The sequence below is a fragment of the Apteryx rowi genome, unplaced genomic scaffold, assembly GCF_003343035.1.
Source record: "Apteryx rowi isolate R43461 unplaced genomic scaffold, aptRow1 scaffold_53, whole genome shotgun sequence".
NCBI classification, from domain to species: domain Eukaryota; kingdom Metazoa; phylum Chordata; class Aves; order Apterygiformes; family Apterygidae; genus Apteryx; species Apteryx rowi.
Genome location: NW_020450794.1, coordinates 1,812,731 through 1,825,272, shown reverse-complemented (window position 1 = coordinate 1,825,272; position 12,542 = coordinate 1,812,731). Strand labels below are relative to the sequence as shown.

The 12,542-nt window shown below is 37.2% G+C and overlaps 1 protein-coding gene across 4 annotated transcripts in view; it reads left to right on the top strand.

The window, feature by feature from the left end:
* AFTPH (aftiphilin) overlaps positions 1 to 12,542 on the top strand; it is a 44,701-nt gene that overhangs the window by 25,620 nt on the left and 6,539 nt on the right. The window contains exons 6-8 of one of the 4 annotated variants that reach the window (XM_026080636.1): positions 6,182 to 6,242; positions 7,874 to 7,957; positions 11,883 to 12,006. In XM_026080636.1, coding sequence (XP_025936421.1) covers positions 6,182 to 6,242; positions 7,874 to 7,957; positions 11,883 to 12,006 — 269 coding nt within the window. Of the gene's footprint in view, positions 1 to 3,184; positions 3,340 to 6,181; positions 6,243 to 7,785; positions 7,958 to 11,882; positions 12,007 to 12,542 lie in introns of those variants that run through there. The other 3 variants (XM_026080637.1, XM_026080638.1, XM_026080639.1) reach the window with 3 other exon arrangements.

The following is a 12,542-nucleotide window of genomic DNA, read 5'->3' as shown; positions in this document are numbered from 1 at the left end:
TCTCTGAGCGGCATAGAAAGCAGCCCAGCTGTCTGGAAAGAGGTTCTGGGTACAATCCCTACAAGCGTAGGTGCCTGCCTTTTTGATTGCCTGAGTTCTGCTGGCCGTTTATGTCAAGGTGTTTTCTTGAATGAGTATCCACTGAACAGCTCGGAGTTGCTTGGGTAGCTTCGCTGTCTAAATAGGTGTGATACAAAATGAGTTCAGAGGAGTTTAGGGTCAAGCTTTTGAATTGAGTTCTGTGTTTTCTGATATTCTGATAATAGAAGACCACATAAATGGCATATGGGTTAAAATGCGCCTAGTTGGCCACTAGTTAGTGGGATATGCTTAGACATTTAATTTTCAGCATGCCACCACAATGGTACTCAGCATATATTTGGAGGAAGAGATTCTGCTGTGTCCCTCCTTTGCGCAGGCCTTTTTCAGTCTGCCCGGCATCTCCAGGTACTTGTTACACTTGTGGCTGCTGAATGAAGGCATTCCAGAATGAATTATCCTGGTGCCATACCTCACCGTAAGGCCAGGTTTTTCTGAGCTTAGTGATCTCCCTGAGCATTTTGCTCCGCCATAATGCAGAGCTGTAACAGTGACAGGCTTGTACCAGAGGAGAAATTTTTTTCCATCATCAGTGCTGTGGAATAGCGCTAACTATGTCAGTTTGGTCAGAATTTTAACTTTTTGTGGTAATGTACATCTTTAGTGATATTTCCCATTCTGCTTCTCACAAATCCTACAGTGGAACTGAGCAGCTGAACTGGATATTGGAAAAGATAATGATAATCATTGCAACCAGTCTGAGCTGATGAAATCACTTATGCAGCTTCTATATTTGTGCAGAGTTGGAAAATTTTACTGGCTTCACGCAGAATTCAGGATCCCTTCTTTTACAGAAGGGGAAACGGAGATCAAACCCTGTAGTGTAGAGAGCTGCGAGAGCCTAAACTAGCATCTCTGACATGTGCCATTTTCTCAGTTGCCTGGCAGTCCTTATGCTGACTGCTGAAAGTAAGAACCTCTACTTATCAAACCTTTTACTTTTTTTCCTCTAACTAAGAATATTTTATACTTCTGCGTACCCCTTTGACAGAATATCATGTTATTTGTCAGAGTTTGATAAACTTTTCCCCAGTTTACTGGTCTGACAAGGCTATCTCAGTTCAGTAGTTGTTCATATGAAAAGCTTCCGTGCTATCAATCTGTGCTGCTGGCTGCCTGCCTTAGATTATTTTTTCCAAAAATACAAGTACCAAAATAAGTTTTGGGGAAAGAGAGGTGTTAAATTCTAGCTAGTGAGAATGCTAGGAGGCACGGCTACAGTTAAGTATTTGGAAATTGGAATTTGGAAAGCTTATGGGCATGGACAGTCAGCAAATGTCCACCTCAGAGACCTTGTTTCTTTGATGTTGATATCTTCTGTTCTGCTTTGTGGCTTCTGTTTGCTTTTGGGAGAATCCAGTTTTCAGGTCACATTCGGCACACTGCCTCTTGGGAATAGTCCAGGCTGTGGTGGTATTGAGAAGATGCGCTCAAACTTCGGTAAACATTTTGTTAGGAACTATGCTATTGATAATTATGAAGTGGAAATATAGGCAATTTTAGTGGACCCTGAAACTTCTTATTCTAAACACAGGTAGCTTTAGGTACAACTGTATGTATCTTCAAGCTTAGCTAAGTAGTTAGGCATTAACTGGGTAGAACTTCTGAATTCCTCCATTTTCCGATGAAGAAGATGGGTCATTCTTGTATTCAGAGATTTCAGAATATTGGGGGGTTTTTTATTGGAAGGATAGATCCTGGTTCAGAGATCCCTATGCTTTGCTTAAGGGAGGAGAAGAGTTCTCCTTTGTTGAAAGCCTGATGTTTATGGGACTTGTTTGCACAGTCAGTGTCTGTGTGTGTGACTTCCTGCTGATAGAATGAGATTTTGGAAGTAAGAAATTGTGATGATGCAAAAGTCAGAATTGGAAAAGTGTTTGTAGAAACTCAGAAATGACTTCTCAGTTTCTTGGTTGTAGGGGAAAGGAAGATGACATACAGAAATTTAAAATAGAGAGTAATAGAAATCAAAAAAATAAGGAAAAGGAAGCAAGTTATCTGCAGTGATTTCTCCTAGCTGTTATATAAACTCTGAATTTTTGGGGGATCTTGTTTCTTGCTAAGGATCTCATTGCATTAATCAGCCTATGGAAATACAGTGGACAAATCTCTATATGGGCCACTTAAGCTGCAAGCACAAGGTTTTGTGTTTTTCAGAAATAATGATTTTTCCTCTCAAGAAAGTTAAGTTACTGACTGATCTATCACAGTAGCTGTTAGTGTAACGGTGGTTTTTGTAGACTCATTCTGTTTTATACTTGAAGGTGGTGTGGGGCAGGGGGGTTGTTTCGCTGGTCCTCTGTGCTTTTAACTGTAAGGCAGTAAACAGAATATAAAATCATCTTCTGAATGCTGTTTCCTTTGTCTAAGAGAATGGTGCCCAGAAGACTTCGCAGGTCTGAAGTACAAGGCCCTACCAAGGCATATTCGGTATGAGAGAGAATGACTGCTCAAACAGGCGACCCTTTGACTGAGAGACCCCTGAGTCGGGTGCCCTCTTCTTCTGTTTCACAGCATCTAGTACACTGGGCTTCTAGTCCATGACCAAGTTTTCAGGCAGTGCAATTAAAATGCAGTCTAGTGCTTGTCAAAAAAGTTGCTGTTTGGAGTTAATGTTGACTGACTTCTCTTGATTTAATACTGTCCTCTGGTTAAGGTAGTTTTAACGTATATACCCTCTGCTCTTTGGTTTTGTTGTAAAAAGTTACCTAGATATCCTTCTGCTCTTTTAGTGTTGTTTCAAAGCACCTTCTCTATGTTCAGGACTATCTTTCTTTGATAGATCCTACTGTCAACTTTGTCCCAGTATATAGAATAACTTTGGGTTTTCTTCTCTGCTTTGTTTTGCCTAGTAAGTGTAATATTGGAATAGAGGTCTACAGTGACCCAGACCTTCCCAGAAGAAAAATACCAGTAATTTTTTTCTGCAGGTGCCTATTACAGCACTTCCACGTGCATGTAAGCCCCTGAACTAGAGATCAGGTAATGGTAGAATATGTATCTTATATTTTCTGGCTGTTATGGACTGAACCTTAATTAAACCTCATGGGGTGAGGGTTTTTAAAAACAATTTTAATTACATAAGGGGCCATCAGGACGTCTAACAATGACAGATGCAAACTACCGTATTATTGGCAACCAGCCAAAGGCTCCATCGTGGAATTGCTCTCCAGTTTTACATGTGAGAAAGATCCAAGAATATATGTTGCTTTCTTGACAGTAAGAGAGAAAGAATTACAGGTAAGAAATATTACGGAACTTATTATTCTGGCAAATGTGATAAGGTAGCTTAAAGGTGGTGTCTGAAAAAAATGCATTTCAGAACTCTTGTAATCTGGCCAACTGGTGCACACAATGAAATGTATGAATTGCTTCTGTGTAAGCCTTTTTCAAAAGTCATGCTTAGAGTGCTCATTTGTGGAACCAATATATATTGGTAATATATTTGAATTGCAAGCCTTTCTTTTTTTTTGTCCCCCCAGCCTTAAGAAGCGAAATACTTCCTTTTTTTTCTTTTTTGCTTGATTTCGTTTTCCTGGGTAATTATTGGCATGGAGACGAACTTCTACATTTTAGTCTTTTGGATTAAAGGAGCTCTTACATAATAGCATTCTAAAATTATTGTGTGAAAACATCTCTCACTTGTGTCAGAAAGTGAAATATGATGCAGGAGAATCGGCAGGCATTTTAGTTCCCTTTTTCTCACTTCCTTAGCATTCTGAGTAGTACCCTGACAGCTAAATATGCTTTCTTCGTTTCTGTACCATGTCCTATAATCTAAGATGGAGGGAGGAGTGAGAGGTTTGTTCTGATTCTCAATATTCTTCTAGATAGAGCACTTTTCCTTAAAACCTGTTATTAAAATAGTAGTTGTAAATGCAGTATCCTAACAGCCTTGCAATCTCTGAAAGACAAAATGTTACATTCCCGTATGCAGTGCATGTTTCCATTGTCTGAGATTCAAGGCTGTGTTTGAATGTCGTAGCTCTGTTAGGGCCAAGGTCACTAGAACCAGAAGACTCTTCCTTTCTGTTTAATTGGGTTTCATCTCTGCCCCCTCCTTTCATTTTGTCTGCTTTTGTAAAGGCCGGAGCTTGCCAACATCCTGTATAGAGCAGGTCAGAATTTCTTGCCACCTCCTTTTTTGCAATTTCTAGTGTTTGAAGTCAGCAGGATGACCTCGTCCTACAGAGTGGAAGAGTATATTTACTGATTTGGAGTTATTTTTATTTTCCCCATTTTAGGAGGAATTGAACACATCCTTTGCCCTCTCCTTGGTAAATTGGAGAATCAAGTAGTGATGAAAGGGAAAATCTTGGCCAGTCATTGGTACCACCTTTTCCATGCAACTCTGTCACACTCATCAGTTCTAACTCAAAAATCTGCTGAGACAAAAATGTTGTGGGTTCTTTCCTCAGTAACTGAGGATAGGTGGGAAGATAGTTTGACTTCGAGCTCATTTTGCTCATCGTAGAAAACTACTAAATTATCAGACTAGCCTCCTTTTCTTTGTGAAAGCTCCTTTTAACGTTAATATATTTTAGGTATGACAAACTCTAAACATCCTCCTGATCATAGTGACCATTGCTTCATCAAGTATAGCTTCCCCACTAGTAACATTATTATTATGTGCAAGTCATTTGAGTGCCAGTAATTTCATTACCAAAACAAAATGAAAAATGTAGCATCAACTCCTTAAGCCCATAGAGTGAATACTGTTGTAGTTATACTCCTCAGTAACAGAAATATTTCCAGCTCATTAGATAGGAAAGATTTCTCTAGGCAAGGCTTTTACTATAAGTAAATACAGAAACCTCCAGCTCCCTTTATTTTTCTTTCTATAAACATCTATCACCTAGCAAAAGCCTTTTACAGTTAGCTTAACCGTACAAACAGGTAACACAGATTCCTGCAGTCTTGATTCATGAATCTGCATATTTTTTCAGTGCTTGATAGCTGTGACTTTTAAAAGTAAACTCAATAGCCTGGCTTGCTACAAAAACAAGATGTATAGCTCAGCCACTGAAAGCCTGACAGCTAGAGTGATGGGTTTTCAGTAATCTTGCAGAGAGTTTTGGTTGCTGTTTTTCCATAATGAGTGTGACTGTTCTGCTAGTTTTATCAAACTTGAAGCCGAAGGCACGTCCTTTCCCAGTGCTTCTTGACAACTGACTTCACTGGGGAGAGAACAGAAATGAAATGGACTGAAGTAGGAAGATCTACTTATTCCATATATTTTTGATGCTGTCCGATTGGTTTGTGTCCTGAGAATACAGGAGGACAGCACTTGCAAGCTGCTCTATACCTGAACATATATTCCTTGTAAAACATGGTCCCTGTTGCTTGATTTATGTGTGTGTGTGTGTGTGTGTGTGTGCAAAAGGCTGAACAAGAGGAAATGAAAAGGCAAGGATGGGCTCCCACAAGGAGTCAATGTTTTCATGCTCATTTTGTTCATTTTACCAGTGGTTTGTTTATATATTGAAATGAGTTAATCATTAAAGGATAATAAGTTGAAGGATTTTCTTAGACAAGTTTGTTTAATAGTTTGGCCCTCACCTGTAGGGGTTATGTCTCTTAAAAAAGAAAGAAAAAGAATTATGGGCTCTTTTGTGGTAAATAACTGCTTCTGTATATAATCAGGTCAAAGCATGGATATGGAGACAATTTTCACTAATAACCCTGTTCTAAAATTGGCCTCCAAATTGTGTATACACAACTTCTTATGCAAAATGTCTCATTGTCCATGAAAGAAATACTAGCTTAACTTTCAACTGTCTTAATGTTTTTTGTTTTTTTTTAATCCAATTCGTATGATTTAGTTAATTTGCAATTTTTGCTTAAGTTAGAAGTTACCTAATATGTACTGTTTGGAATTTAATGAGACTTCATTTAGTAGAACAAATCTGCTTTGAATCTTTAGCACATATTATGAAAATATTCACCTCCTAAAGGCTTGGGGGTTGCTCATTCAGTTGTCTTTTTTAGTATTTCGGCACTAAAGAATCTGTTGTTTGAACTGCTTTACATTGTTGTAACCTGAACTGACTATAAAATCTGATTTCTGACTTTTCAACTCTAGGAATCTCTACCACCTGTCCAGTTTGACTGGAGTAGCAGTGGCCTTACTAACCCTTTAGATGGTACGTCTCTCCGTAGAGCCTCTAGCACCAGAGCTAGAGATAAGAAAGCTACAAAGTTCAGACAAACATCTCTCTGCTGATTATTTTTTTTAAATATATACGCACACATATATATAATATATAAAAAATTATTTCTTACTCCTAACTTTGGAAATTCAGGCTTTCTTTCTGATTAACTGTGCCCCTATGTGAAGTATTATGTGGTCTTAAAAATACTAAGTATTATTTTTAGATTCCTGCCATATGCTAATGACACACCGCTGCAATATTAACACTTCATTATATACAACTGCGGATCATAATGAAACTCTGAATAAATGAGCATTTTAGATTGACAAGTTTTACTTCTTAAAAGTATTTTTCACCCATGAACTATCTCTTTAGACACCCTTTGAATGACAAACTTGTGTATAGTGGCTACTTCAAAGCACAATATTTTAACCAAAAACTGTTTGCAAAAGATACACTTCTTGACCTGAAAGTTTTCAGATTTACAGATATTTTATATTTCAAAATTGTGACTTCATCTGTTACCACTTTTGCTTAACTCAAAGCTAATTATAGCTAATATATTAGATCAAAGAGGTGGCTACGGCTTATTTGTATCTATAAGTGTATATAGTTACCGCATAAAAGATCTTCACCCGTGTCTATTTTAATAGAGAAGTGAGTTTTGCCACCACCTCCAGTCTCAGAAATGTAAGCTTATGCAAAGGAAATAAAACAAGTTTTGAAAATTCATTTGATTGGCAGACTAGAAACGTGTGAAGACAGTGACACCTGTAAGAGGAGCCTGCTAACAACAGTTAATTCAGTGGCTCAAAAGCAGGCTAAAATAAACTGAATCTCTTACTCCGTTGGTGTTGCTTCGCAGTGTTGTTCAGAACAGGTAGACTGGACAATGTGGATAGCGATATCATGGTGCTGAAGGAAAGCCTGGATGGACCCTTTCGCTGTTGTCTGGTGTCTTATTACTTCAGTCAAATCATCGTGCTTTTTTTTAACAAACAACTTCTTTCAAATGTATCTTGGTTTGATTTCTGTTTTAGTACTAAAGGGGAACAGTATAACTTACCAGTGCGGAACTGGATGTAATAGTGGCATTTGTTACCATGTGTTTACATTGTTTTAAGATAATGGTAAGGCAGCACTTAAAGCTGATAAATGAAACTTGTTAGTTTTTTGGTTCTTCGCTGTTTGGGGACCTGCTAAGTCTTCCTGGTGAAAGAATGACTTTCAGTTTCAAGGAGGGGAGAAAAAGCCCATTGTAGTCTAATTACCAACTGACCTATATATTGTTTCCCTTTAACTGGTCACATCTTTCTCTCTGGGTCTTGCTGGTTCTCTTTCATTTTTAGATTGAAATAAATATTTCTATTTTAAAGTTACTAGTGTTGATTTCCTTGCTGCATTGTACATGAGGAAGTGTGCATTGAATTAAGTTGTTAACATTTTAGAAGGTACAAACTAATACTGTAAGCATTGTTTTCATGTCAATTTTTAAATTGTGTACTGAGTACTAATTATAACTTGCATGTTCAAGTGTGTGTCTTACCCCTTTTTACACATAAACCCCTCCCTTGGCTTACCTTCTATATGGCTGCCTACCAACACGGTCACTGAATTTCAAGCTAGTGGAGGTTCCACTCTTCTGAACCTTGATTTCTTTGGGCCCGTGGATGACAGTAGCTCTAGCAGCACCACCACAATCCCAGGTCAGCAGAGTGTTAAAACCACAACTGTAATATTATAACAACTTACTAAAAGCATGAGCACATCACTTGACTTTCCTATAAACAAGGAGAAATTTTACATTGTTTCCTAAAATGTCTTTCTGCTGCCTTTTTCTTTTAATCTGTGTTCTGTTTTCTGATGTTTTGTATCAAGTGCGAAGTATTTAAAAGGTACTGTCAGCTCTGTATTGTCACGTGTTGAATGAATGGCTCTTACGCTCTTGCAAATAAGATGTTAAAACACTTGTTTCAAATGAGAAATTTTAAAAGTTAATGTTTCTAAGTACTTGAGAATAATTGGAAAATGTAGAGGTAACTATTCCAAAAAACAAGGATTGTTCCTGCTTTTATTTAATAATTCTATAATTTAGAGACAGTTATGTTATTTGGAAGTTGTGTGCGAGTATAAAGCTATGGGGTTAACGTATCACAACCCAGCTGGTATGTGCTGCTACAAGGGAGCTGTAATTCTTTTTGTTGTGAAACTGCTCATGTTAGTGATAACAGTGAAAAAAGTGTTTTAACAACATTCATAACGGAAAACAAGGATAGTTGCATGTTTGTGCGGCATTAGAAGTTTATGTATGTTAATTTTAAAACTAAAGCTCTTTATCTGCAATTTACTCTTGAAAAGGAGATGAAAATACCACTTTCTCCTTTCAATAAAATATGAAAGTAATTGAATTCATTTATCATACGGTTTTGACATGCTTTGCATATTTTGTGTGAGCTTGTGAAAACCTACACTCTGAATAAATTTCTGCAGGAATTTCAGGGAATATCTCGGGGATTAATCCCGATGCATAGGTTAAGTAGATAAATATCTTTTCAGTACAATGCCCGAGTACAATTGGGAAGCAATGACATTCACTTCCCTAACAGGAAGGTTCTTCTCCTCTTTGTGATTTTAATTTGGGGGGGGGGAATCTCTTTAAAAAACTGGTTTCTTATTTATTGTATTTTAGTTTTTAAAAAATGCTTTTTAATTTTGGAATCTGATCATTAAAGGCAACTTTATAGCATTGCATTCCAAATGTACTTTTGTTCCCCCCTTGAGAAACGTCATTGTCAGGTGAAAGATCGCAGGTTTGCCGTGAAAAGTGGTAGGTGGCAAAGTCAGGATGCTTGAGCCTTACAGATGGCTTATAAAACCCTTTTAGAAGTGTGCGAGTTTATCAAAATAGTAGCAAATCATCAGTACCCAGTACCTGTATCCTGCTACTGCTCATACAGTCGGGTGCATTCTTGTATCCTGCTGCTGTGCACACTTGAAGTGATTGCTTAAGAGATGCTCTCTTTTCCTTTCATTGCACTTTTTTTGTTTTGTCAAGTACAGGTATAACCACCTTCTCTGGTATGCCGTATACTGCCTGTTTTTATGTTTTCAGTTTTTGCTTTTCTTTCTTCCTGACTTGTTTCTGGGAAAGTCATTTGTTCCTTGGCTTGCAGCTCGTGTGTTTGTGTGTGTGTGTTTAGGAGCTTTGTGTGGGGTTTGTTTGGCTAACTTTCCTCAAATATCTCATTAAGGTTTTGCAGTGCTTTCCTTAGCTATTCTCTGATCATTTCAATAAAATGGAGAATATGCAACTCTAATAAAAACAAAGTGAGCTTTTTAATTACTGTAATTGAAAGACAAATTATTAGAACTTTTGGCTTCAAGAAGAAACTTTATCAGTAGTAAAAGTTTGTTCTTTCTCTGAAGACCTTAGTTTTACTTGTTCTAGACCTATACTGTATTCTTCACAGTCTGATCCAAAATAACTTTTAATAAAACATTTCATTCTAAGTCATTAACAGGGAGTGGCTCAGTTCCCGTATGTTCCGACAGACTTAGCGTGTTGGGTTTTTTTTTGTGTTGATAATTTAGCATAAATGTAGCTGAGTTAAAGGGTATCTCTAACAGATCTGTAAATTGAGCAGTGACATAAATCACATTCCAGTGAAAATGAATTCAGGACCTTAAATGTGAATATCTAAATGATGTAACTTATAAGGTTGCATTTTATGTTTGTTGCAGAGTTGCATGTCAAAGGATTCCTTGTTTCAATTATTTTTACAATTTGTACCTTAATGGGATTTCACAGGCTTCTGCAAGTCAAAGTGTATTACTTCAAGTCTTCCTCTCCCTGTTTGAAAGTGGATATTCTATGGAATAGTTGGGCTTTTTCCTATTTCCAAGTTCTGTAAACATCTGACAATACTAAAAAAAAAACACGGTATACTGGTCTCAGTACAGTACATCTTTCTATGTGGTGCATGAAACTGGATGCAACTTAATTTTGTGAATCCGGACTAAAAGTGTGGGCTAAAAAGAGAGCTGATTATTTTCCAGCGAACCTCTATTAAACAAAGCAATTTTTTTTTCCCTCTGCAGCTTAACCAGACTATTTTCTTAATTTCACTTTTTGATTGGCTTAGTTTCCTAACACTGAAGGAGCATTTAACTTGTGCAGCGATGATGAATGGTCAAGATGCTGCTTGGAAAGAGTTGGTGCAAAGCACTCATGAGGATTATTAACCTCATCTGTTTGCATACACAGTATCGAATTACAAGAGGGACAAGGAAGGATGATAGGCACAGGGATTTTTCTGATTTGGTAACTTCTTGGTATGGAATACATCTAAAAATGTCTTGAACCAAGCAGGTAGACTGGGTAAAGTCATCAACACATCAGGTTATAAGTATTTCTTTTTATATTAGGTAGCTACATGGTACTGTCGTGTCCAGGTATTTGCAGCGTTTGTTCTGCTGTAGTATGAAATGCTTCTGTGTTGTCCAAACCCGCTCACATCAATGTTACCTTGTTTAGAATGCAGGAGTCTGTAAAACAAGATGCTGCTGTAATCTTTGGGTACTAAAATTTTACACTCTTTTTGAAAAATATCTGTAATTGTGATTGAAGTATACGTGAACTTCACTTAAATCCATGAAACATAGCTGAAATTGTAACTAGAGGAACATCAGCAATTTAAAATGCTTCAGAGGAACAAGATGTATTTTAAGTCTTTCCTCCTGATATGTTTTAATAATTCTAATTTCTAGAGACTAAAAAAAATAGAGATAATGCCTGGAGATTCTAGAGCTAATGAACTTCCTACTGAGATACAGTGCTTGATCTTAAACAGGCAGAATTTCACCCGTATCTGTGATTTTCTTGATGAAGTTCCATTGTTTGCATTGTTTTCAGAATGATCTCTGCTGCTAAAATTTGAAATTCATTTGCAAATTAAATGATGTCAGAATTCAGTATCTGACCTAAGATATCTGAAACTAAGAAATCAAGGCTGAAACATCCAGATATTTGGTGCTCTATAAATATCTGAAAGATGAAAAGGGAGCACAGACCAAAAGTTTTGGTAGCATTTTAAATATTATGTAACTTTTAATGCCATTCCACTTGTATGTATTATAAACACTGTTTTTCCTCACTTTGAAGAAACTTTTAAGCCAACTGCTTATACAAAGCAAGATATTAAACTCATTAAAATGCATGCCAATATAGTGTATAATTTCTCATTAAAGAGCCGGTCACTCTTAACATGCAGCTTTCTTTAGTAGAAACAGTTGAGTCGAAACTAATCAAAACAATCAGTTTTACACAGCTGACATTCTTACAGGTGTAACCAAATTTTTTAAATATTTACTCTTAGGCTGAGACCTTGTATGCCAATCTTAATCCAGTGTGTGTGGTTTTTTTGAGGTGCAGCTATAAAAGCTCCTGTGAAAAGGGTGGGGAGAGGACTTTGTTTTAGAAACAGACATGTCCCATCATGTTGTTTTCACGTATCTTGAAATTTTAAACGATTCAGATGTTTACAGAAAACAGAGTCTGTAGCAAGTTGGTCTGTGGCTAATTATGGATATACTTGCCTCCAACCATTGCTGATTATCATTTTGTACTCTAAGGTGTGGATCCAGAGTTGTATGAATTGACAACCTCAAAACTGGAAACTTCCAATACGAGCAACAGAGTGACAGATGCATTTGCAAGACTCATGTCCACCGTGGAGAAGGCAAGCACATCCACAAGGTAAAGAATGTTTGTTGCTTGCTTTTAACACTAAGGATGGCTCAAAATGTGAGGAGGGAATGGGTGTGCCATTTTGGGTCACAAGTTCTTGGATGAAGAAAAGGTTTACGTTTAAGATGTAAATGAAAGTTGCAAATATGAAATTCACAGTACTGTAGTTCCTATTTCAAATTAACACCAAACTCTAAAATAAACTGGGAAACAGTTTGTGAGGTGACAGAAAAAAGGCAGCAGGATGCAAGCTTAAAAGCTAGAGCCAAGGGCTGAATTGGAAGAGACCTTCTGAAGAAAAAAAACAAAACAAAAAAACCCCCTAAAACTGGTTTCTGAGAATGGAAGGATAAACTGAACTAAACTGAATGTAGTTCAAGCTCCTAGGACTTTGACAGAAGACCCTTTTAATTTCCTTTACTTAATTTATAGATATGGAAAGTTCCACAAGTAAAATAGTAAACTCTGACTTCTAAAAAGCAACGTTTGTCCCTTTGCATGTAGTTCTGGTGCCTGGCAAGACTTCAGTGAAACGTGAGGTTCAC